The sequence below is a fragment of the Amphiura filiformis genome, unplaced genomic scaffold, assembly GCF_039555335.1.
Source record: "Amphiura filiformis unplaced genomic scaffold, Afil_fr2py scaffold_594, whole genome shotgun sequence".
NCBI lineage: Eukaryota > Metazoa > Echinodermata > Ophiuroidea > Amphilepidida > Amphiuridae > Amphiura > Amphiura filiformis.
In genome coordinates this window covers 1,451,287-1,478,964 of record NW_027306058.1, presented here as the reverse complement: position 1 = coordinate 1,478,964, position 27,678 = coordinate 1,451,287, and the positions used below count along the sequence as shown (strand labels likewise).

General features: G+C 38.0%; 1 protein-coding gene and 1 long non-coding RNA gene across 2 annotated transcripts in view; both read left to right on the top strand.

Annotated features, from left to right (window-relative positions):
• Positions 1 to 23,117, top strand: part of LOC140145697 (uncharacterized) — a 31,382-nt gene extending 8,265 nt beyond the window's left edge. The window contains exons 2-3 of the long non-coding RNA XR_011858117.1: positions 21,401 to 21,533; positions 22,603 to 23,117. This is a non-coding gene — a long non-coding RNA (uncharacterized lncRNA). The remainder of the gene's footprint in view (positions 1 to 21,400; positions 21,534 to 22,602) is intronic.
• Positions 23,118 to 23,150: 33 nt separating this feature from the next.
• LOC140145691 (uncharacterized) lies at positions 23,151 to 27,028 on the top strand. The gene has a single exon (XM_072167378.1). It carries the CDS (start codon positions 23,363 to 23,365, stop codon positions 27,026 to 27,028), a length of 3,666 nt encoding a protein of 1,221 aa, XP_072023479.1. The 5' UTR covers positions 23,151 to 23,362.
• The last annotated feature ends 650 nt before the right edge of the window (positions 27,029 to 27,678 follow it).

Sequence of the window (27,678 nt, the reverse complement as noted above, 5' to 3'; positions counted from 1 at the left end):
ATTAATATTTTGAAAATACATCCAAGTTTTTGAACGCAATTGAAAATTTATGCATAGAGGCACCCCTCTAGGTGCTGACGGATTTTCAACAATACATAAAGATGACACACCGGTATGTATCTTTATGTATCATCACTATCTTAAAATTACAACATAATAAAACAATGCTTTTAGCTGAGGCTACAATGTTTGCATACTAATAATAATCATGAATAACGTCAAAAGTCAGACAATATAAATAAACATATAATAAATTGTGAAAAATGAGAAAGAGAGAGTATTATTTTCCAAACGAAAATAATACAACGCGAAAATATAATAATCCCTATTAATATTATGCACAACATGCCATCTCTAATGATTAATTAAATCTAAGAAATAGTATTCGGGGAAAAGCAATTAGTGCATGTGTGCTACTGCGGTACGTGCATCAATCCTCACGTCCGCCACGGAGCAATCACGCAACAATGAAAACCAAATAAATTTAATTATAAAAATAATATAAGATAGACGAACTAAATCAGTCATTTCTCTCCTTCCGCTTTACATAGAAAATTCTGTTACATACCAACATGAGCAGAAAGGAACGCTATATTGTTTAAAACCTATGATTATGAAATACGAACACGATAAAGCATGATTTTGGAGGTGAATTTGTAGCCAAAAACACCGGGCAAAAACAACAAGAAATCTGAATGGATGCGCTATGCTCCGTATACACTCTGCAATGCTAGTATAGCGTTACTGTTGCACATACTCACTCCGCAAGAAAACTTGCACCATAAGCTGCAGAAATAGAAGAGTATCAGTGCCGTAAGCGTCCATTGAAATCATCCCATGCAGGCTATATTATATAATCGTCCTCCCTATCATGTAAATGGTTAAATTAAATTACGGTACCGCTATTTCTGGCTCTTCGATGCAATCCAAATCACAGAAAAATAAAATCAGAGGTCGCCTAATTGGTGACGGCTGTGTTTAGTACTGACTACGGGCGCACACCACCAAATCAGTCCAAGGGCATCCCTCTTGATTCAGTTTAAAGGAGTTATATGGTAGAAATATGATTTTACTACAATTAGATGTAGACCTCCCTTATCAATAATGTTGCATCACTGTAGCAATAATGGGCCCTATCCGTCTTCCATAGGCTGAGATCCAGCTACTTTTCTGTAATTTTAAAAAAAATTTTTGCAAATTTGACATTTTGACCTCCTTAATGACCTTTGACCCCAATTAAAAAAACCCTCATACACACCGAGAAAATGCATTGTTACAGTTTAAATAAAAAAAATATACTATGCTTAGTTATGGAGATAAAAATTCTTGAAGTTATTTAGCTTAAAACCGGAAATGACGTCTAAATGATCTTTGACCAAAAAAATAAAAATACCGTGAATACATCGGGTAACACTAATGCATATAAGAAGTTTATGTTACTCTGGTCTGGTTACGTTTTGAGATAATAAAAAAATGAACATATTTGATGATTTTTGGTTTTTGACCGGAAGCGACCCCTTAATGACCTTTGACCCCGAAACTGTAGACACCCCAAAGACACTGGTAGGTAGCAATGCATGTGTGCTAATGACAACACTCTGCTATGTAATTTGTAAAAACAGTGATTTTTTGAATATTTTTAGATTTCAGACCAAAAATGACCCCCTTAATGACCTTTGACCTCAATTCTTTTTGGCAAGTTTTAAGCACTGCCACATGTTGATTCATATCCATGAGTCATATGATCATTGCATGTAATTTGTGGAAGGAGTAGCATTTTTTGTGAAATCACATTTTTGACCATTATAGCTAGGTCAAAGGTCACAGCAAGGTCAAAGTCTAATGGAAGGTTTGGCCTAGCCCAGTGGTCTTTTGGATCAAGTTTGGTTGAAATTTGTCAATCCCTTGTGGAGCTAGATGCAGTTGATTGGTTGCCAGAAGAAAGAAAGAACTAGATCTGGCTACAGATCTGGACCTAGCCGGGGCCGGAAATGCCAGTCTTAAAGTTTGACCTTTGACCGGCTATTATTTGATGTCAGTGATTGATATTATGGACATCTCACACCATTAATGGTGCATCACTGTAGCATGTAGGGGCTTCATCCGTCTTCCATAGGCTGAGATACAGCTACTTTTCCGTAATTTTAAACATTTTTTTGCAAATTTGATGTTTTGACCTTCTTAATGACCTTTGACCCCAATATAAAAAAACCTCATATACACCGAGAAAATGCATTGTTACAGTTTAAATTAAAAAAATCTACTATGCTTAGTTATGGAGATAAAAATTCTTGAAGTTATTTAGCTTCAAACCGGAAATGACGTCTAAATGACCTTTGACCAAAATAATAAAAATACCGTGCATACATCGAGTAACACTAATGCATATATGAAGTTTATGTCACTCTGGTCTGGTTACGTTTTGAGATAAAAAAAAAAGAACATATTTGACGATTTTTGGTTTTTGACCGGAAGTGACCCCTTAATGACCTTTGACCCCAAAACTGTAGACACCCCAAAGACCCTGGTTAGTAGCAATGCATGTGTGCTAATGACAACACTCTGCTATGTATTTTGTAAAAACAGTGATTTTTTGAATATTTTTAGCTTTCAGACCGGAAATGACCCCTTTAATGACCTTTGACACCATATCTGTGAACACCCTATAGACACCGTTCAAAGTCAAGTCACATGTCCTAAGCATGTTACCATCACATGTAATTTGTGGAAGAAGAAGCATTTTGAACATATTTGGTTTTATACCGGAAATGACCCCTTAATGACCTTTGACCCCAAATCTGTGAACACCCTATAGACACTGGATATAGCCGATGCATATGTGCAAGTGACGTCATTGTAGGATGTAACATGTAAGAGAAGAAGCATTTTGAAATTTGTTGCCAGAAGAAGAAGAAAGAAGAACTAGATCTGGTTACAGATCTGGACCTAGCCGGGGCCGGAAATGCCAGTCTTTACCTTTGACCTTTGACCGGCTATTGTGGACATCTTAAAGTTTGACCTTTGACCGGCTATTATGGACATCTCACACCATTAATGGTGCATCACTGTAGCATGTAGGGGCTTTATCCGTCTTCCATAGGCTGAGATGCAGCTACTTTTCCGTATTTTTTTGGCAAATTTGACGTTTTGACCTCCTTAATGACCTTTGACCCTAATATAAAAAAAACGTCACATACACCAAGAAAATGCATTGTTACAGTTTAAATTAAAATAATCTACTATGCTTAGTTATGGAGATAAAAATTCTTGAAGTTATTTAGCTTAAAACCGGAAATGACGTGTAAATGACCTTTGACCAAAAAAATAAAAATACTGTGCATACATCGGATAACACTAATGCATATATGAAGTTTATGTCACTCTGGTCTGGTTACGTTTTGAGATATAAAAAATGAACATATTTGATGATTTTGGTTTTTGACCGGAAGCGACCCTTAATGACCTTGGACCCCAAAACTGTAGACACCCCAAAGACCCTGGTTGGTAGCAATGCATGTATGCTAATGACAACACTCTGCTATGTAATTTGTAAAAACAGTGATTTTTGAATATTTTTAGCTTTCAGACCGGAAATGACCCCTTAATGACCTTTGACCCCAATTCTGTGAACACCCTATAGACACCGACCAAAGTCAAGTCACATGACCTAAGCATGTCACCATCACATGTTATTTGTGGACGAAGAAGCATTTTAGAGTAAAATCGCATTTTTGCCATTGTGAGCAGGTCAAAGGTCAAATGGAGTTCAATGTCATGTCACATGTAGGGACATGGTCAGTGGTGTTTGTGACCAAGTATGGTCAAAATCGGTCAAAGCATAACAGAGCTAGGGCGAAACGTGGCAAGTCACGCACGTGTTGCCAGAAAGAATCAGAAGAAAGATCCGATAGCATCACAAGACCTAGCCGGTGTCCCGGCTAGGTAAAGATCCGATAGCATCACAAGACCTAGCCGGTGTCCCGGCTAGGTAAAGAAAGAAAGAAAGAAAGAAGAAGAAAGAATTGGAAGAAGACAGAACAACCCGACGTTCGTCGTCGGCTTGTAAGAAACTAGAGTCAACAGACGCTGAATACAAGCCGCAATTTGACCCCTATAACTTGACCCCTGGGTTACGGATGGGGTCAACTGCTCTTGCACTGTGCTTAGGATGTCATAAGAAATATTCCTGGTGAATTTCAGCTTAATCGGAACTTATACATGGATTTTGATTTTTTGAAAATTTTGATTGACCTTTTGACCCCTTTAATGACCTTTGACCACAATGTAAAAAAAACCTTATGTACACCGACAAAATGCATTGTTCCAATTTTAATTAAAAAATTCTAACATGTTCAGTTCTTGAGATAAAAATTCTTGAAATTATTCAGCTAAAAACAGGAAGTGACCCCTTAATGACCTTTGACCCACAAAATAAAAATACCATGCATACATCAGGGAACACTAATTCATGTATGTTGGTTATATTATTCTGGTCTGTTTACATTTTGAGATAAAAATTTTTTGAACATTTTTGGTTTTTGACCGGAAGTAACCCCTTAATGACCTTTGACCCCAAACCTGTAGGCATCCTAAAGACCCTGGCTAGTAGCAATGCATGTGTGCTAATGGCGACTCTCTGCTATATATTTTGTAAAGACAGTGATTTTTGAATATTTTTAGCTTTCAGACCGGAAATGACCCCTTAATGACCTTTGACCTCAATTCTTTTTAGGAAGTTTTAAGCACTGCCACATGTTGATTCATATGCATGAGTCACATGATCATTGCATGAAATTTGTGGAAGGAGAAGCATTTTTGTGAAATCACATTTTTGACCATTATAGCTAGGTCAAAGGTCACAGCGAGGTCAAAGTCAAATGGAAGGTTTGGCCTAGCCCAGTGGTCATTTGGGTCAACTTTGGTTGAAATCTGTCAATCCTTTGCGAAGCTAGATGCAGTTGATTGGTTGCCAGAAGAAGAAAGAAGAAAGAAAGAAGAAAGAAGAAGAATTGAGAAGAGACAGAACAAGCCGACATCCGTCGTCGGCTTGTAAGAACTAGAGTCAACAGACGCTGAATACAAGCCGCAATTTGACCCCTATAACTTGACTCCTGGGTTACGGATGGGGTCAACTGCTCTTGCATTGTGCTTAGGATGTCATAAGAAATATTCCTGGTGAATTTCAGCTTAATCGGAACTTATACATGGATTTTGATTTTTTTTAAATTTTTGATTGACCTTTTGAACCCCTTAATGACCTTTGACCTCAATGAAAAAAAACCCTCATGTACACCGACAAAATGCATTGTTCTAATTTTAATTAAAAAATTCTACTATGTTCAGTTGTTGAGATAAAAATTCTTTAAGTTATTTAGCTAAAAACTGGAAGTGACCCCTTAATGACCTTTGACCCCCAAAATAAAAATACCATACATACATCAGGTAACACTGATTCATGTATGATGGTTATATTACTCTGGTCTGTCTACATTTTGAGACAAAATTTTTTTGAACATTTTGATAATTTTGGTTTTTGACCGGAAGTAACCCCTTAATGACCTTTGACCCCGAAACTGTAGGCATCCTAAAGACCCTGGCTAGTAGCAATGCATGTGTGCTAATGGCGACTCTCTGCTATGTAATTTGTAAAGACAGTGAATTTTTGAATATTTTTAGACTTTGACCAGAAATGACCCCTTAATGACCTTTGACCCCTTATCTGAGCACACCCTATAGACACCGACTAAAGTCGAGTCACATGATATAACCATGTCCTCATCGCATATGAAATTTGTGGAAGGAGTAGCATTTTTTGTGAAATCACATTTTTGACCATTATAGCTAGGTCAAAGGTCACAGCGAGGTCAAAGTCAAATGACAGGTTTGGCCTAGCCCAATGGTCATTTGGGTCAACTTTGGTTGAAATCTGTCAATCCCTTGCGGAGCTACATGCAGTTGATTGCGGTTGCCAGAAGAAAGAAGAAAGAACTAGATCTGGCTACAGATCTGGACCTAGCCGGGGCCGGAAATGCCAGTCTTAAAGTTTGACCTTTGACCGGCTATTATTTGATGTCAGTGATTGATATTATGGACATCTCACACCATTAATGGTGCATCACTGTAGCATGAAGGGGCTTTATCCGTCTTCCATAGGCTGAGATACAGCTACTTTTCCGTAATTTTAAACATTTTTTTGCAAATTTGATGTTTTGACCTTCTTAATGACCTTTGACCCCAATATAAAAAAAACCTCATATACACCGAGAAAATGCATTGTTACAGTTTAAATAAAAATTCTTGAAGTTTCTTGATTATTTAGCTTCAAACCGGAAATGACGTCTAAATGACCTTTGACCAAAATAATAAAAATACCGTGCATACATCGAGTAACACTAATGCATATATGAAGTTTATGTCACTCTGGTCTGGTTACGTTTTGAGATAAAAAAAAAGAACATATTTGACGATTTTTGGTTTTTTACCGGAAGTGACCCCTTAATGACCTTTGACCCCAAAACTGTAGACACCCCAAAGACCCTGGTTAGTAGCAATGCATGTGTGCTAATGACAACACTCTGCTATGTATTTTGTAAAAACAGTGATTTTTGAATATTTTTAGCTTTCAGACCGGAAATGACCCTTTAATGACCTTTGACACCATATCTGTGAACACCCTATAGACACCGTTCAAAGTCAAGTCACATGTCCTAAGCATGTTACCATCACATGTAATTTGTGGAAGAAGAAGCATTTTGAACATATTTGGTTTTATACCGGAAATGACCCCTTAATGACCTTTGACCCCAAATCTGTGAACACCCTATAGACACTGGATATAGCCGATGCATATGTGCAAGTGACGTCATTGTAGGATGTAACATGTAAGAGAAGAAGCATTTTGAAATTTGTTGCCAGAAGAAGAAGAAAGAAGAAGAAAGAACTAGATCTGGTTACAGATCTGGACCTAGCCGGGCCGGAAACGCCAGTCTTAACTTAAAGTTTGACCTTTGATTGATTATTATGGACATCTCACACCGTTAATGGTGCATCACTGTTTATCCGTCTTCCATAGGCTGAGATACAGCTACTTTTCCGTAATTTTAAACATTTTTTTTGCAAATTTGACGTTTTGACCTCCTTAATGACCTTTGACCCCAATATAAAAAAACCTCATATACACCGAGAAAATGCATTGTTACAGTTTAAATTAAAAAAATCTACTATGCTTAGTTATGGAGATAAAATTCTTGAAGTTATTTAGCTTAAAACCGGAAATGACGTCTAAATGACCTTTGACCAAAAATTAAAAATACCGTGCATACATCGGGTAACACTAATGCATATGTGAAGTTTATGTCACTCTGGTCTGGTTATGTTTTGAGATAAAAAAAAAAATGAACATATTTGATGATTTTTGGTTTTTGACCGGAAGCGACCCCTTAATGACCTTTGATCCCAAAACTGTAGACACCCCAAAGACCCTGGTTAGTAGCAATGCATGTGTGCTAATGACAACACTCTGCTATGTAATTTGTAAAAACAGTGATTTTTTGAAGATTTTTAGCTTTCAGACCGGGAATGACCCCCTTAATGACCTTTGACCCCTTATCTGTGAACACCCTATAGACACCGACCAAAGTCAAGTCACATGACCTAAGCATGTCACCATCACATGTTATTTGTGGAAGAAGAAGCATTTTAGAGTAAAAATCACATTTTTGCCATTGTGAGCAGGTCAAAGGTCAAATGGAGTTCAATGTCATATCACATGTGGGGACATGGTCAGTGGTGTTTGTGACTAAGTATGGTCAAAATCGGTCAAAGCATAACAGAACTAGGGCGAAACGTGGCAAGTCACGCACGTGTTGCCAGAAGAAGAAAGATCCGATAGCATCACAAGACCTAGCCGGTGTCCCGGCTAGGTAAGAAAGATCCGATAGCATCACAAGACCTAGCCGGTGTCCCGGCTAGGTAAGAAAGAACTAGATCTGGTTACAGATCTGGACCTAGCCGGGCCGGAAATGCCAGTCTTAACTTAAAGTTTGACCTTTGACCGGCTATTATGGACATCTCACACCATTAATGGTGCATCACTGTAGCATGTAGGGGCTTTATCCGTTTTCCATATGCTGAGATACAGCTACTTTTCCGTAATTTTAAACATTTTTTGCAAATTTGACGTTTTGACCTCCTTAATGACCTTTGACACCAATATAAAAAAAACCTCATTTACACCGAGAAAATGCATTGTTACAGTTTAAATTTAAAAAATCTACTATGTTTAGTTATGGAGATAAAAATTCTTGAAGTTATTTAGCTTAAAACCGGAAATGACGTCTAAATGACCTTTGACCAAAAAATAAAAATACTGTGCATACATCGGGTAACACTAATGCATATATGAAGTTTATGTCACTCTGGTCTGGTTACGTTTTGAGATAAAAAAAAAATGAACATATTTGATGATTTTTGGGTTTTGACCGGAAGCGACCCTTAATGACCTTTGACCCCAAAACTGTAGACACCCCAAAGACCCTGGTTAGTAGCAATGCATGTGTGCTAATGACAGCACTTTGCTATGTAATTTGTAAAAACAGTGATTTTTGGAATATTTTTAGCTCTCAGACCGGAAATGACCCCTTAATGACCTTTGACCCAAATTCTGTGAATAAATTATAGACACCGACCAAAGTCAAGTCACATGACCTAAGCATGTCACCATCACATGTTATTTGTGGAAGAAGAAGCATTTTAGAGTAAAATCACATTTTTGCCATTGTGAGCAGGTCAAAGGTCAAATGGAGTTCAATGTCATGTCATATATGGGGACATGGTCAGTGGTGTTTGTGACCAAGTATGGTCAAAAACTGTCAAAGTATAACAGAGCTAGGGCGAAACGTGGCAAGTCACGCACGTGTTGCCAGAAAGAAGAAAGATCCGATAGCATCACAAGACCTAGCCGGTGTCCCGGCTAGGTAAGAACTAGAGCAACTGTGCCCTTTGCAAGGGCACGAGGTAAGTTAGGCGGATGATTGTGACGATCTGATGAAGCAGCAATACTGTGCTGGATAAGATAAAGGATCATTGCCTTTAAATTTCAGCTCAATTGAAGCATTTTGAAAACTTGACCTTTGACCCCTTTAATGCCCTCTAATAACCTTAAATGAATCTTAAAATGTTTTTAAAATGTTCAGAACATCATAAGGATCATTGCATATAAATTTCAGCTCAATTGGAGCATTTTGACAAACTTGACCTTTGACCCCTTTATTACCTCTTAATGACCTTAATTGAATTTTAAAATATTTTTTAAATGTATAGAATGTCATAAGGATCATTGCATTTACATTTCAGCTCATTTGGAGCATTTTGAAAAACTTGACCTTTGACCCCTTTGTGGCCCCTTAATGACCTTAAATGAATTTCAAAATATTTTTAACATGTTTAGAAAGTCATAAGCATCATTGTATTTAAATTTCAGCTCAATTGGAGCATTTTTCGGTTAAATGACCTTTTTTGACCTCTGTGACCCCTGGATGACCTTGGACGTTGAAAAACCCCATAACTTTTGTAGCCATCCACCCAATACTGCTTGTGACTGAGTTTGGTCGAAATCCGATCAAGGATGTGGCAGAAGAAGCAAATTGTGAGAAAGAAAGAAAGAAAGAAAGAAAGAACTAGAGCAACTGTGCCCTTTGCAAGGGCACGAGGTAAGTTAGGCGGATGACCGTGACGATCCAGAGAAGATGAGAATATCTCTGAACGATCTGATCAAGCAGCAATACTTTGTGCTGGATAGTATTAATTTTAATAAACTGTTTCATTAATTGCGGTTTTAATATATCTTGATCGTGGAAAGCTTGCATTTTGAAAACTTGACCTTTGACCGCTGTATGACCCCTTAATGACCTTAAATGAATTTTAAAATATTTAAAACATGTTAAGAATGTCACAAGGATCATTGCATTTAAATTTCAGCTCAATTGAAGCATTTTGAAAACTTGACCTTTGACCCCTATATTGCCCCTTAAATGACCTTAAATGCATTTTAAAATGTTTTCAACATGTTTAGAATGTCATAAGGATCATTGCATTTAAATTTCAGCTCAATCGGAGCATTTTGAAAAACTTGACCTTTGACCCGCTTTATGACCCCTTAATGACCTTCAATGAATTCTAAAATGTTTTAAACATGTTTAGAATGTCATAAGGATCATTGCATTTAAATTTCAGCTCAATCAGAGCATTTTCGGTTAAAATGACCTTTTTGACCCCTGTGACCTCTTGGATGACCTCTGACGTTAAACAACCCATAACTTTTGTAGCCAGCTACCCAATACTGCTTGTGACTGAGTTTGGTCGAAATCCGATCAAGCATGTGGCAGTAGTAGCAAATTGTGAGAAAGAAGAAAGAAGAAAGAAGAAAGAGGAAAGAAAGAAATGGCAAGAAAGAAATAAGTTAGGCTGCCCGCCTAACTTAACTAGAGCAACTGTGCCCTTTGCAAGGGCACGAGGTAAGTTAGGCTGATGATTGTGACGATCTGATCAAGCAGCAATACTGTGCTGGATAATTTTATAAGGACTGTTTCATTAATTGCCATTTCAATATACATTGAACGTGGAAAGCTGGCATTTTGAAAACTTGATCTTTGACCTCTGTATGGCCCCTTAATGACCTTAAATGAATTTTAAAATTTTAAGAATGTCATAAGGATGATTTCATTTAAATTTCAACTCAATTGAAGCATTTTGAAAACTTGACCTTTGACCTCATTATGGCCCCATAATGACCTTAAATGAATTTAAAACATCTTTACCATGTTGAGAATGTCATAAGGATCATTGCATTTAAATTTCAGCTCAATTGAAGCATTTTGAAAAACTTGACCTTTGACCCCTTTATGACCTTAAATGAATTTTAAAATATTTCTTAAATGTTTAGAAGGTCATAAGAATCATTGCGTTCAAATTTCAGCTCAATTGCGGCATTTTGAAAATCCTGACCTCTGACCCTTTTATGACCCCTTAATGACCTTAAATGAATTTTGAAATATTTTTAAAAATGTATAGAATGTCATAAGGATCATTGCATTTAAATTTCAGCTGAATTGGGAGCATTTTGAAAAACTTGACCTTTGACCCCTTTATGACCTCAAATGAATATTAAAATATTTTAAGCATGTCATAAGGATCATTGCATATAAATTTCAGCTCAATTGAAGCTGAATTGAAAACTTGACCTTTGACCCCTTTATGACCCCTTAATGACCTTAAATGAATTTTGAAATATTTTATACATGTTTAGAATGTCATAAGGATCATTGCATTTAAATTTCAGCTCAATTGGAGCATTTTAAAAAACTTGACCTTTGACCCCTTTATGACCCCTTAATGACCTTAAATTAATTTTAAAATATTTTTGAAATGTTAAGAATGTTATAAGGATCGTTGCATTTAAATTTCAGCTCAATTGGAGCATTTTGAAAAACTTGACCTTTGACCCCTTTATGACCCCTTAATGACCTTAAATAATTTAAAAAAATTTTTAAACATGTTTAGAATGTCATAAAGATCATTGCATATAAATTTCAGCTCAATTGGAGTATTTTTTGGTTAAAATGACCTTTTATTGACCCCTGTGACCCCTTGGATGACCTCTGACTTTAAACAACCCATAACTTTTGTAGCCAGTTACCCAATACTGCTTGTGACTGAGTTTGGTCGAAATCCGATCAAGGATGTCGAAGTGGTAGCAAATTGTGAGAAGAAAGAAGAAGAAAGAAATAGCGAGAAAGAAATAAGTTAGGCTGCACGCCTAACTTAAGAAGAAGAATTGAGAAGAGACAGAACAAGCCGACATTCGTCGTCGTCGGCTTGTAAAGAAAGAATTGGAAGAAGACAGAACAAGCCGACATTCTGTCGTCGGCTTGTAACAAAAGAATTTGAGCACTGTTTTTGCCAATATCTCAAAAACAATATTAGCGACATCCGACTCATTCCCCTTGATCATGTCACAAATGTTGGCACGCTTTGCGCGCATTTATTCCACTTTTGCACCATATTTCATCAGTTTAGCTTCAAAATGGCAACATTTTTTGCACTATAGACTTCTTCTGTCGCCAAAAGGTGCTGGATTCACTATACTTCCAACAATTTTTTCCAACCCCATCACCCCCAATGTCAAAAAGAAATCTACGCCACTGGAATGCACCAGTGGCATAGCGTCATTGCAAAATTTAGAAAATCCCATAGGAAAATTGCCAAAAAACAGCTTGTGCCCCCCAATCAGACCTGGTGCCCCCAATCATGGTCGGTGCCCCCCCAATCGGATGACCCATGCTACGCCACTGGAATACACCCAGGTGAAAAGTGTTACTGATGTTCTTCGGGTGTTTATGAAGTGGGGAAGGGATATTTGGAGAGTTCAAATATGGTGAGTTATCATTTGGAGAGTTCCAATATGGCGAGTTGTCAATTGGAGAGTTCAACTATGGTGAGTTGTCATTTGGAGAATACCAAAGTGGCGATTTGTCACCTTGAGCATATTGGAAGTTTTGTTTGTAAAGTTGGGATGTGGTGTGCTATGTCAATGTAATGGGAAGGTTTCTATTTTGAAGTGGGGAGGGTAATTTAGAGAGTTCAAATATGTATAGCTACCTTTAGCATATATTGGAAGAGTTTATGTTTACAAACCACATCCTAACGGTACTACACAACTCTCCCAATATGCAGAAGGTGACAACTCACCATATTTGAACTCTCCAAATAACCCTCCCCCACTTTAAAGTTCAAACATCCCCAAGACATAAACATGACATATATACCACATTGCAACCTTTACAAAATATAACTCCTGGATGTAGGTGATAACTTAGTGCTCATCCTGGTGCACTAAACTCTCCAAATGACCCCGATCCTCCCATTTCAAAGTATATACAAACACTCCCAATTTATGCATCAACAGGTACACCACACCCCAAGTTTACCAAAGCACTTCAAATTTAGTGATGGTGAAAACTCACCACATTTAAACTCTACAATGACCCTCCCCCACTTCAAAGTAGAAACATCCCCAATACATCAACATTGCCCGAAAATCATCCCAACTTTAAAACCAATACAAACGTACCACTATCATGATACATAATGTTCATGTACAAAATATTTCTTGCAGATTAATTCGTTTAGCAAAGATATCGTGAAATTTGAATTTCGTTCTGGTGCACCAGAACGAAATTACAACGCATTGTCTATGAAATGGAGCAGTGTAATACACATAATCATGCATAACTCGCGAACGCAAAATCGGAATCAACTGAAATTTTGGGAATAGGTTTTTTTGTGGATATCTAATGAAAAATGACATAAATAGAGGATGCTAGGATCACGAAATACTCCTTTAAGTTCCACACTCAGTATCTTCTAACCACACAGTAACTGTGTGCTGTCAATATTGGCATTTATGAAGTAGCTATCGTGTCATCGTTGATAGTATGTAGATTTCTCGATCAATATTGAATTATAGGCCTACCGTATGTTAATTTGGAGGAACTTTACTTTAGAACGCTACATGTTACATGTAGCTTCAAATTTGCAAACGATAAACGCATTCCCTGTGGGGGGCCACTCAAATATAATGATGTAAGCATCATAAGCATGCGTAACCAAAAAAACGTGTTAGACAGGTCAAAATTTGAGAATTTGTGCTTTATTAAAAGGTTGGAGGCATTTCGTGTTAAAAGTGGTTAAACAAGCTTTTTAAGATAATTCGAGGGTGCTGAATACGAAAATGCTGTTTAACCGGTTCAGTTTTTGGAGTCTTAGCCCTCAAAATTCAAAAAAACAAAATGGCCGCCATTTTCAACATATTTTTGATAATAACTTGAATTTTAATCAACATAAGAGGTTAAAAATGGTGGCAATATCCATGTTTATGATACAGAGGAGCCCAAATTGATTGTTACTGAAGTTTTAACTGGTATGGTTTTGCTGCCATGTTGAATTCCAAAATGGCCGCCATTTTCATCAAATTTCTGCATTTTCTGCTACAACTTGGATAGTAGGCAACGTAGAAGTTTATAAATGACGGCAGTACCCATGTTTTTAATACTAAGGATTCCAAATTATCTGTTACCTACTATCTCTTGTAACTAGTTAGGGTTGCCACCATCTAGAATTCCAAGATGGCCGCCATTCATTAGGTAATTTCTGGGGTGTGTTTCAGAAAAACAAAATTGTCATCGTTTTCATAAGGGTAGGTTACTTTCTCTGGCTAAATGCACTTTTAATTTCTTTAGAACAAAAACAGTGATATTGAATTAGTTTTCCAAGTGCATTTTAAAAGGTTAAAGATTTCAAAATGGCCGCTTTTTAGCTACTAGGCCTATACTTTACACCATACAACTCATAAAACTGGTAACATTGGCACTTGATTTTACTTACGGCTAATTGTTCTCGTTAGGATCTTGCAACTATTTGATTCTTTCTATTTGACCTTTCACTTCGTAGTACAGTGATTCCAAACTCTGATTAATGGCTTTAGCCTCTTCTGTTTTTGCACTCTTGTTGGCTGTTAAATGTGCTTAGCCATTTTGCAACTGCAATCGCCATTTATACATGCATGAAACTATCTGGCGACATGCTTTGGGAATTGGAGGTAGTGTCATCAGTTGTGGAGCCAGGTTCTATACTTTCTATCTATGTAGGTCCATCCCATGTCAGTTACTTTGGGGAGAAATGGTGACTGCTTGTTTCCAAATACAAGCCTGGTAATGTGCACATACTTTGTATGAAGCCTTACTGCATCAGATGTTGGTGGTAGATTCTCCTGTGGACAACCCTTGAAAATAGTATCACCCGTGCCTTATCGCATCTGTCCACATCATCTGGCAATATATGGACATCCCAGCAAACACAAAAACGTTTTAAAAACGTTTTAAATAAGTTATATTTTGGCTTTTGGTTTAGGTAAAAACGTTTTAATAACATTAAAATGTCGGGTTATATAAAGGTCATGATAACGTTTTAAAACGTTTTGTATGAAAAACACACAACAATTTTTTTTAATTGTTTTCAAAAAATGTTATTGTAAACTATTTTTGCAAACATTTTTGCCAAATATTGTGTCAATACTTAAATAACATTATGTTCAAATATTTGAACCCAGCAAACACAGAAATGTTCTTAAAATGTTTTTTTCAAAACCTTTTAATAACATTTAAATGTCGGGTTATATAAAGGTCATGAAAACGTTTATAAAACGTTATTGAAAATATTTTGGGCAAACATTTTTCGCAAAATATTTTTTCAACCCCAAAATAACATTCTGTTTAGAATGTTTTGTATCAAGTTTTCAAGAATGTTTTTATAATGTTATTAAAACGTTTTTATACCCTTTATATAACCCGACATTTAAACGTTTTCTGTAAAACATTTTTGTTTGCTGAGCAGTAGATTATCAAAAATGGTTTTAAGGTTATGAAAACGTTGTATACTCTTAATATACCCTTTATATAACCCGACATTTAAACGTTTTCTGACAACCTTTTATAACCTTTTGCGAATGATGTCGAAAACGTTTTGTGTTTGCTGGGATGGTGAGCATTCTCTTGCTTTCATCAGAGCACACCGTGATGGTGTCTGGGATCTCCACTTGTATGCCTTCAGTAGGACGCTAACTTTCTTTTTTAGGTATGATCATACCACTATGCCAAATGGGGTACCACTTATATGGCAGAAATTATGAGCTACCTTCCACCATGTCCACCAAAAGTCCTCCTTGAATTCCAGGCAGGAAATTTCGTTGTAAAGGAGTACGGGCGGAAATTCAACCAAGTATCCCCTGATTATAGCCAAGAATGGTTGAATGGTACTGGGAAGAGGTGGGATTGTAGGTATCACAAGAAGTATCACTGCATTAGGCAGATGGGTACTCTCTTATATAACATGAGAACTTGCATGCATATCAAGTAAATTAGGCAAGTGCTGATGATGGAACACTCCCAATTGGAAAGTTAGTATGTGTACAACGAGATTACACCATCCAGCGTGACAACCTCGATGAGGAGAAGTCGTCTCAGCTTTCGGATGATTCAATGTTTTCAGCAAGGGGTACCATCTCCTGTACTGTAGAATATTGCAACCAAAGATTTGGCCAGTGCTAGTGGCATAGATTTTATTTTTGACGACATGGGGGGGGTCAAAAAATTTCTTGAAGTATAGTGAATCCAGCACCTTTTGGCAAATTTTGCACTTTTTACAGTTTTAGGCTAAAATGGTCAAATATCATGTTAATTTGGCTGGAAACACACATATACAGGCGTCAACATTGGGAGGGGATGATTGTATGGACCACCCCCTGGTAAAATATTGGGGAATTTATTCCCCTATCCCCATGAATGATTTAGGGTCATCCCAGGTCAATCGATGAGGAAGTTGCTTGATGACCTGATCCCAACCATGTGACAGATTCACTCTAAAGCCCCCGCTCCTGTTGAGGGACGGTTGTTCGGCTTGTACCCACACTTCTTTGACTCCCTGCTCGAACCAACATAGTTCACGGTCCAAAATGACAAAAATGTCAATGTCAAAGCTGTGACCGCTGCCCTCAAGATGTTTGTAGAGTGCTGAATCGTTGTCACTTGAACTAGCGCGTCTAAGTTGGGATATATGCAACTCTGCAGTGATTGGTCGGTTTTACCAATGTAAAGTGCTTGGCACTCCTGATCTTCAGCGCACTTGACACCATAAACAACACCACTAATACGGCCCTGGACCAGATTCTGCAGCATGAACTTATGCCTGTTCAAATTTCACTTGCTGCCATGAATGGGAGTCTGCATACAAGCAGTGGTGGCTGAGTTTCAGAGGATTGAGGTAACCTTTGACAGATTACAAGCATGATTCCATCGAGACTAGAACCAGAAAAAAACAAACCCGAGCTAACGACCAGTATGCCGGGTAATAGAAAACCACAACGTTCTCTACCGAATAACTGGACTAACTTTCTCTCACTTGGAGAGAATAAAGCAACTCTTGCCGCTCCTATCTCAACAGCTTATGACAAATGCTGTATCAATTGCACCCACAACACTTGTAGTGGCTGGAGGATTTGCACATATAACAGAAGTTAGATCTTCAGATTCAGGGATGGACACAACAGCCCTAGAGGCCATGAGGAGGCGGATACTCACTTTGTACTTCATTGCATTAACACAGATGCTGAAGCTGTAGTGGTTTCAGTACGTGACACTGACATACTTGTCTTGCTGGCTGCTTATTTTGACAAGATGCTATGCACTCAGCTGTGGATGAAGGCAGGATTTGTAAGAAGCCCAAATACATCCCAATCCACAAAATCTATCAGAAACTGCTGCCTTGCCAACTGGAAGCTTTGCTTCTATTTCATAACTGGTTGTGACAGTCACAGCTTGCTGGCTACGGCAAAAAGACAGAGGTGTTTCAAGCAATTGTTGACAGCTCTTAGCACAATTCATTTGCAAGGTGCATGCCAGATGATGTGCACAGATGTGATAAGGCACGTGTGAAGGGTTGTCCACAGGAGAATCTACCACCAACATGCAAATGTACCAATGGATGTATAAACAATTGCAGCTGCCATGCACAGATGGTTGTGCATACGTGTGCATTTAACAGCCAACAAGAGTGCAGAAACAGAAGAGACTGTCAAGTCTCTTCTGTTTCTGCACTCTTGCCTTAAAAGGCATTCAATTAAAGTTAGGAATCACTGAACTACAAAGTGAAAGGTCAAATAGAAAGAATCAAATAGTTACAAGATTAGCCGTAAGTAACATTAAGTGCCAATGTTGACAGTTTCATGAGTTGTACGGTGTAAAGTATAATAGGTAATTTGGAAATCTTTAACCTTTTTAAATGCACTTGGAAAACTAATTTAATATTAAATTAAAATTAAAAGTGCATTTAGCCACAGAACGTAATGTACCCTTTATATGAAAACGATGACAAATTTGTTTTTTGAAATTAATACACCCAGAAATTGCCAAATGAATGGCAGCCATCTTGGAATTCTAAATGGTGGCAACCCTAACTAGTTACAGCAGGTAGTAGGTAGCAGATATTGTGTAATCCATGGTATCAAAATGATGGGTACTGCCATCATTTTTTAAACTTCTATGTTGCCTACTATCCAAGTAATAAGATGAAATGCAGAAACTTGATGAAAATGGCGGCCATCTTGGAATTCTAGATGGTGGCAACTGTGACTAGTTACAACAGATATTAGGTAACAGATAATTTGGAATCCTTGATATTAAAAACATGGGTACCGGTACTGCCATCATTTTTAAACATCTATGCTGCCTACTATCCAAGTTATAGCAGGAAATGCATAAACTTGATGAAAATGGCGGCCATTTTGGAATTCAACATGGCGGCAAAACCATACCACTTGAAACTTCAGTAACAATCTATTTGGGTTCCTCTGCATCATAAACATGAATATTGCCACCATTTTTAACCTCCTATGCTGTTTAAAATTCAAGTTATAATCAAAAATATGTTGAAAATGGCGGCCATTTTGTTTTTTGAATTTTGAGGGCTAAGACTCCAAAACTGAACTGGTTAAACAGCATTTTCAAATTCAGCACCCTCGAATTATCTTAAAAAGCTTGTTTAACCACTTTTAACACGAAATGCCTCCAGTAAGCACAAATTCTCAAATTTTGACTTGTCTATGTGAAAAGGGGTGTTTTTTCTTGGTTGAGCACGCTACGCGCGTGACGCGTTAAGGGGGTAAAAAAAACGGTGATTTTGATGGGGTAGTTTTAAAATCGTTTGTAACGCATTTAGGCATATAGACCCTGGAAGTCTATGATTTAGGGTCTACGGGCCTACCGGTACCATTTTAATCCACTTTTCAAATTTGCTGAAACTCCGATAATTCCGAAAAAGTTTATTCCTCTGCCGGAATTCCCCGTTCATAGAAATGTTTACAGCATACTCCAAACCTAGAATGTCACTCTGTTATGCAATTATATCTTTCATGACTTGTTACATGTGATTTAATGGCCTCGTATTTCTATGTAATACCATTTAGATTAAAAAACATGCATATTAATTAATGACGTCACATAAATGTTGCTTGAATTATCTGATTATGATGGGTATAGTTCAATGGATAGACGGGGAGACGAAAATATCATGTATTTCAAAAAGATTTTCAGGACTTATAGATTCCTCACATTATTTACTGCTCCTGCTGGTGGATAAAATTGTGAGTTTCCCCTTCTCTGGATTACTTTAGGAAATTATATTTGCGGTAGAAAGTAAGGCTGGCATTTTCAGTCGGGTAAACGGGTACCCGCCTGAGATTACATTACCCGGTAGGAAATACCCTCCCGGGTACCCGAAATTTTTCTTTCTTTTTTTTTAAAGTTTTTTATTTTTCGGTTTTGTAGTGTCCCTGGACATTTTCGGGTAATCAATACATTTTGAAATCATTAATAGACTATGACATGAATACAAATTATCAATTTTCATATAAAAAATAACAAAATATCTTGAAATTTTTTTTTTTTTTTTTTTTTTTACGTCAACCATGAATGATCCTGGCATTTAGGTCTAGGTCCAGAGACACTACAAAACCGAAAAAATAAAAACTTTTAAAAAATTTTTTTTTTTTTTTTTTGCAATTTCGGGTACCGTACCCGGTTACCCGCCCGAAAATTGCGGCGGGTACCCGGGTACAAAATTACCCGAAAATGCCAGGCCTAGTAGAAAGCATGAAAAGGGCACACAATACCGGGACACCATACGATGTGAATACTGCTAAACGTTGCCTCTGGATAAATTACGTGTTATTATTTATGTAGTATAAAGTGAAGTGACAAGTTTATAGGCCTACAAATCAATTTTACAAAAAAATTGTTCAAGTTGTCAAAATCCATCAAAGCTTGTAAAGTGGGTCAAATTTAGTCAAAAACTTGTTTAGGGGGTCACAATTAGACAAAAACTTGTTTAGGGGGTCAAAATTAGACAAAAACTTGTTTATAGGGGGCAGCGATCGAATTCGACGGTATCGCATCGCAAAATGCGATGCAATTTCCATCAACTGCTATGTACTTTTCCAAAATGCATAGCTAAAAGTGCTATACTGCTATGCAAACATGTGTTTTGCATCTATAGCACAAACTGTGATGCAAAAAAAATGACTGAATTCGAACCCTGATAGGGGGTCAAATGTTTGGGGGAAAGCGTGCTAAAAACTTGCTTAGGGGGTTATTTTGCTCACAGAGGAAAACTTGTTTAGGGGTGTTTTGAAAAAAAGTTGGTCACGCATGCGTTCTCTCCCAAAATGAGCATCTGTGCCCAAATTTGACCACACAGATGAATTCATCATTAAGTCATTGCCATTCTAAATATATACTTTTTATTATAATTTAGTAGAATTAGGCCCAAAACTTTCTTTAATTCCAGGGTCAAGACCACCCTTTGTCAAAGACAACTCACTATCCGTCCTGACGACAGTGGCGTAGCTGCCTGTGGGAAAATAGCCCCCTGGTAGAAATTGCCTATTTGCCCCCCTAGTGCAGGGGAAAGGAGGGAGAGAGAGAGGAGGGGAGGGAAAGAGAACATTGCATGCCCCAACCTAAAATTGTCAGTACCGACACAAAATTGGCCGATTTTAGTCATTTACCATTGAGCTATTTCAAACTTTGGGCCGGATTTACCATTAGACCAGATGGGTCCGGGCCCAGGCCCATTTAATATTGGCTAATGTATATTCACACTTTTGGGCATGTTATCAATTTTGAGGTTTTTTCATATCTTATAGAAATATTTTGCTCCAAAACGCCGCTTTCCCTAGTGAAATCGGACATTCCTAAGCGAAGATATTGTATGGTACGGTATTATAAAATTGGAAATTGAGATGTCGGCCATTATTGACAATATTGAGAGTAGGAATGACCTTGAAAAACGTCTGAAAAAATACAAGATGCCAATTATATTCCAGTCTGAAACCATCAAACAATATTTTAAACACATCACAAATTTGCAAAAAACACAAGTTATGAAAAAAATCATCCTGGGCAGATTTTTGGCTATTTCTCCATTTATGACTTTGCCTAAAAGTGTCTGCTTTTTTTATATACCACGTCACATTTTTGCTGAGATATCAAAATGGCTGGAGCAAGCAATGCAACTCAAAATTTGGAAAAATGTCAGTCCCAGAGGTGGTTAAGTGCAATAGCTGCCATGTGTAGTTGCCCTAGTATGTATGCCATGTGTAGATGAGTACAATATATTGCCAAATTTCACAGGGCAGCTATTGCACTCGCCCACTTCTGGCATTGAGCAGTCGATATTGCCTATAAATGTAAATTGCCTAAATGTTAATTTTGCTGTATTTTTTGTATTTTAGCATTTGTTCTGCAGGGAACAAACCGAGGGAACAACAATAGTCAACAACAGCCCATGTGAAGTCCCCGTAGACTCAACATTCAATATAACCCAAGCATAAAAACCAAATACAGAATGCAGGGTAGCCAAAATAGGTAGGTGCTGAAATATTCCAATTCCCAAGTTAATTGGCCCAGGCATAGCTATTACATTCAGACATAAAATAGGTGTTTTATGTATGAATGTAATAGCTATGGGCCAATTAGATGCACATTTTATTTTGTCTTGCAGTAGACCCAGGGTTGGCAATCCTGCAATGTGGTAGTTTAAATTTGGCAACTGTTGACCATTTGCTGTTGCATAAAAATCAATGGCTAAAAAAGTTGGTGACTTTTAACATTGAACATTAACATCCCCCCCCACACACTCTCTTTCTCTGTCACCCCTCTCCCACAGCAGTTGATTCTACAAAAGCATGAGCTATTAGGGCTCATAATATTGAAATACCCTACCACGCTTTCACACAGAAAGAAGGCAGGATTCCCCTCGCTAAGCCCGCGCCTCAGGAAAGCTTGGTCATAAAACGGATGGATTATATGCATCAGTGATACACCCTGCCTTTTGAAGTGGTCTGGTGACAAGGATTATAATAAAAATTTATCAAAGACTGGCAATTTTATTGATTGTTGAACTAATCGGCTCATCGCACAACCCAGGAAAGCGCGCTCCTAATTTAAGTGGCTAATTGCAGTGTTATAATCACACAGGATTTTAACAAAAGAAGGCTAGCACAGGAAAGCTGCAGGATGGCGCACACCTTCCTGTGTAAGGGAATTTCAATATGAGCCCTTATGAAACACAGAGATAAAGAGACTAGTTCGCGTCTGATGTCAGGGCAAAGGCGTGCCGTGATGGGTTGTCGACCTGTGCAGTATGGCATTTTCTGTCTATTGTCAGAATTTCAGATGAGAACCAGTCTTTTTATCTCTGTCTACTGTCTTTCATTATACCAGTGAGTGTTTTGTGGGTAACTCACTGGCCGCAATTCATCAATGGGTGGTTTCTGCTTGCTTACTACATGTTTAGCGTGTCTAGTTTAATGGGACTCAAATCCAAAATTGCAAAGGTGGTAAACAGCCATGCTCCTTCTCCTTCTTCGTCTGCTCTCTCTCTCTTCCCCCAATCTTTTTTAACTTAAAATATTTATTTTCCGTTTCCTTACAGAGTACAAGCACCTCATTCAAGAATCACCAAAAATACTCTACTACTTCAACCCTTCCAATGCAGATACTGTTTACGATGGTGGTCAAATTTTGAGGGGTATAGGAAGCACACAAGAAGTCATCGGAAATGGAGAAGTAGAATCTCTGAAGTGCAGGAGGGTGACAGACTGTGCCAAAGTCAAAACACAGAGCAACTAGCCCTTGATCTAGGACTCCCTGTTGTTACAGGAAATGGATTTCAACAAACAATAGAGACAAATGAGTGTGACAAATGCAAGAAACGTTTCTTAACGCTTTCAGCCTTTGATGATCACAAATGCATCACAGACAGTGGTTCAACTCATCAAGCGACTCATGTCCAACCAAAATGCCAATGTGCAAAGGGTTTTGCCACACATGACCCCCTGAAAGAACACAGTTATTCAAATTCATTTATTCATAATTCACATTCTACATGTGACCACTGCAAAATGCAAAACTCGTCTTTAGAAAGTCATGTTAAGATGCAGCATTCAGTGGATTTTGCCACTAAGGACAATCGGCAACAAACTACAAAGAATGTTTCCCAAATTTCTATAGCATATGAGTGTGACAAATGTACAAACCGTTTCTTAACACTTTTAGCATTTGATGAACACAAATGCATCTCTGACAGTCAAAGTGGTTCAACTCATCAAGCGACTTGCGTCCAACCAAAAGGCAATCATGAACAGGTAGGGAGACCACATTCGCTGCTCCCGTGGTTGTGTAATAAATGTGGAATGGAGTTTGCCACAAATGATGACCTAAATGAACACAAAACAATACATGGTAGCAACACTAGTCAGCCACAAGAAGATGAAACAGAGTACAGAAATAAAGTGGCTGACAGTTTGGTAGCCATTGAGTGTGACAAGTGTAGGCTGCAATTTCCTATCCTTGCGAGGTTTAACAGCCACAAATGCATCTCAAATATTAAAAATGGTGTGGCCATACTTCGTGCCAACAGCATACCAAGGAAAGGGAAGGCCCATTTAGAAAAACATGTTAAGATGCAGCATTTAGCGGATTCTGCCACTAAGGACAACCAGCAACAAACGACAAAGAATGTTTCTGAAATTTCTTCACTAAATGAAGATCACTCAGATACTCAAAGTGGCTCAACTCATCAAGCGCCTCATTTCCAACCAAAAAGTATTCATGATACAACATCAGATGTTATCAAACACAAGAAGAGGCACAGTAGCGTAGCCAGTGGGGTGGCAGTGGGGGCAGACTGCCCCCTCGGACACCTAAAACGGGAACGAAGAAACGGAAAAATAGGGACAAGAAGAAGGGGAGAAAGAAAGGGAAAGGAGGGAGAAAGAGAAGGAAAGGGGAAGGAGAGGGCAAAGAGAAGTGAAAGGGGAGGAAGGGAAGGGAAAAAGAAAAGGGAAAGGGAGGAGAGGGAGAGTAAATATAGGGATGATACGTTTGCCACAAACAACGTTTGCCACCCTGGACTGACAATGCTGGCTACACGCCTGAAGTGGCAACATTCATTGAACAGATGGATGTGCAGTAAATGTACATTGGGTTTTGCCACACATGACATCCTGAAAGCACATGAATTAATTGTGCATAATTCACATTGTACATGCGACCACTGCAAAATGCAATTGGGAAGAAACTTGTCTGTAGTAAGACCTAGTAAGATGGTGCATTCAGTGGATATTGCTAATAAGGACAATCAGCAAAAAACAACAAAGAAAGCTAAAAAAAGACCTAGTAAGATGGTGCATTCAGTGAATATTGCTACTAAGTACAATCAGCAAAAAACAACAAAGAAAGCTCCCCAAATTTCTATAGCATATGAGTGCGACAAATGCAAAAAACGTTTCTTAATGCTTACGGAGTTTGATCAACACAAATGCATCTCAGACACTCTAAGTGGTTCAACTCATCAAGGACCTGGTATCCAGTCAAAGTGCAATCATTGCAACATGCGTCTTGCAGCAACATCAGATGTGGCCAAACATAAGAAAAGACAACGTTCAGTCCTCCAATGGATGTGCAGGAAATGTGGAATGGGTTTTGCCACAAATGATGATCTAAATGAACACAAAACAATACATGAAGCTAGCGACACTAGTCAGCCACATGAAGATGAAACGGAGTACAGAAATAAAGTAGCTAGCAGTTTGGTAGCCATTGAGTGTGATAAGTGTAGGCAGCAATTCCCTAACCTGGCAAGGTTCAGCAGCCACAAATGCATCTCGGATACTAGAAACGGTGTGGCCATACTTCGTGCCACCAGCATACCCAGGAAGAGGAATTCACACCCTCAATGCGAGCACTGCAACAGACATTTTGGAACAAAACCAAATTTAGAAAGATCCAGAGGTTCAATGGGTTTAACCACTAAGGACAACCGGGAGAAGAACAACAAAGTTTCTTCAACAAGTAATAGAAATAATGGTGGTCCTAATGTCTCTTCACATAATGAAATGCGGGTAACATTAAATGAATGTTTGCTTTGTAACAAGGTTTTTTCTAGCGAAGAAGATTTTGCACAGCACAATAAAAGTCATCATCTTAAAGACAGAATAGGGGAAGCGACGTGTCTGAGTACAACAAACAAGAATGATGAATTGGAAACCAGTGGTGATCCCGATAAGTCTGTACACAACGAACCGACATTATTTGAAAGCATGCTCCGGACTAAGTATTTTTCTATTCATAAAGATCTGGTTAAACTTTGTGAAACTCAACTTAACAAAGACACAGAGAGGGTGTGCCCGTACTGCGACAGAAAGTTTGAAGGGAAAATAGCTTTTTCGCGGCATATGAAACGTCATATCAGTGACACTCCGTATGAATGTATGCAGTGCTTGGAGAAGTTCTCGAGTAGAGAAGAGCTGACTCAACATCGGACAAACCACACTGATAAGATAGCGCTGAGTTGTTATAAGTGCAATAAAGCATTTAAAGTTCGAACTTACTTACAGCAGCATGTAAATCGTCATGAACTTGTTAAGCAAGAAACCGAAATAGTGTGCATGTACTGCGACAGAACGTTCAAACGGAAAGTGTCTCTTGCACTGCATATGAAACGCCATGGTGGTGAGACTCCGTTTGAATGTATGCAGTGTTTTGGGAGGTTCTCGTGCAGAGAGGAGCTGACTCGACATCGGACAAGCCACGTTGATACGAAAGCACTGAACTGTCATCAGTGCAATAAAGCATTTAAATCTCAGACTTACTTACTAATGCACGTAAATAATCACGAACGTAAGAAGCAATTATACAGATCAAAGTATAATGGTCAGAAAAGAGAAACCAAGAAACGAAGAAGGCATGTACCTGAATGTGAGATGGTGTGCATGTACTGTGACAGAACGATTAATGGGAAAGCTGGTCTTAATTCTCATATGAAAAGACATGTCGGTGAGACTCCATTTGAATGTAAACAGTGCGGGGATAAGTTTCCATCCAGAGAAGAGTTGACTCAACATCGGACAAACCATGTTGATGATAAAATAGCTCTGAAATGTCACCATTGTGTTCAAACATTTGAAACTCGGATTAAGTTACAGATACATTTGAGGAAATTTACGACGGGGTATAAACGTAAGGTGTATAAACGTAAGAGGTATAAATGTGATAAATGTGAAACAAAACATGATTCAAATTATCAAAGGGATATTCACATGCGAGAAGCTCATACTGGTGAAGAAATTTTTCAGTGTACAAACTGTGGAAAGAAGTTCCTACAAGAGAGTGAGCTAAGCCAGCATGTGGAAACAGGGTGTGAAAGTTTGAGATGCGAGGAATGTGATAAGCTTTTCATGAGGAAAAGCTCCTTGAAAGACCACATGATAAGTATGCACTCAAAAGAAAAGCCTCCCCACCTTCAGTGCAAGTATTGCTTAAAAAGTCTATCAAGGGAAAGACAGTTGCGACAGCATATCAAGAGCATTCATGAAATTGATGCTTCAGAACATTCAAAATGTAAATTTTGTGAGAAAACGTTTACCGTGAAGGTTTATTTGAGGCAACACATAAAACGAAGGCATCCTGATACTTTGCAGTACAAATGCACGCATTGTGGGCATGCATTTTCTACCAGCAGACACCTAGCGGCTCACATAACACGGCACCACTGTGGTGATGAAACAAGCAGGACAAATGACAAGCCCCTGTGTACATACTGTGGCAAGTGCTTCTCAAAAATGTATCATCTTAGAAGACATCAGAGGATTCACACAGGAGAGAAGCCCTATTTATGTCCTTTGTGTGGCAAACGTTTTGCCAAAAGTTTTGGACTCACATCGCATATGAAAACCCACGACGGGAAGAAAGAGTATCTGTGTAATTTGTGCGGTAAAGGATTTATACATCCGTATTCATTGACGTCTCACATGAAGCATAACCACAAAGATGAAAAAAGGCTAGATGAGGATAATTAATTTGATGTGTATGACCTAATTAAATCCAATTGGCTAAACTATTGAGATTTGTTATTATGTTGTGAAAGCTGAAAGCCAACAGTATACAGTAAGGTAAAAAATTAAGGTACCGGTACAAGTTATGTTCACCCCCCTGTATATGTATATGGTCATTTTCACGGTAAAGGGTGTAACTTTGGATTTTTAACATTTTAAACCGTAGTGTTCTAATAAAGCCACAGAATTCCATGATTTTTTGCCACATAAGTCATCTAGTTAGCAGCTACCTTGGGTAGCATAATCAGCTTTGGGAGTTACTGCGTTCAGTTTTAGCAGGCTTAAATGTACTTAATATTGCCATTTTGAAAAACTATAAAAAACAGTAACATTTTGTAAAACCCTGTGTTTTCTTCAGTTAGTTCATGGATAATTTTTCTTATCCTGAAAGTACAGTCATATGTTCAGTAAACACTGCCACATTAGATTTAATTGTGAACGGCCCTGTATTTTTGAGAACCGGACTTCAATATTTGTCGTTTCGGAGGCTTCATTTTCCGTTAACAATTGTTAACAAACTTTGTGGGTGTAGCTTTGGTTCATAATTCTTGGTTATTTCTTCACTTCTTCTTGATTCATAACAGTTGTTATCTTAACTTGAAATGGGTAACAAA

Coding starts and splice junctions, on each gene's coding strand:
- LOC140145691 (XM_072167378.1), top strand. CDS start 23,363: ATGGAGTTTGCCACAAATGATGACCTAAATGAACACAAAACAATACAT.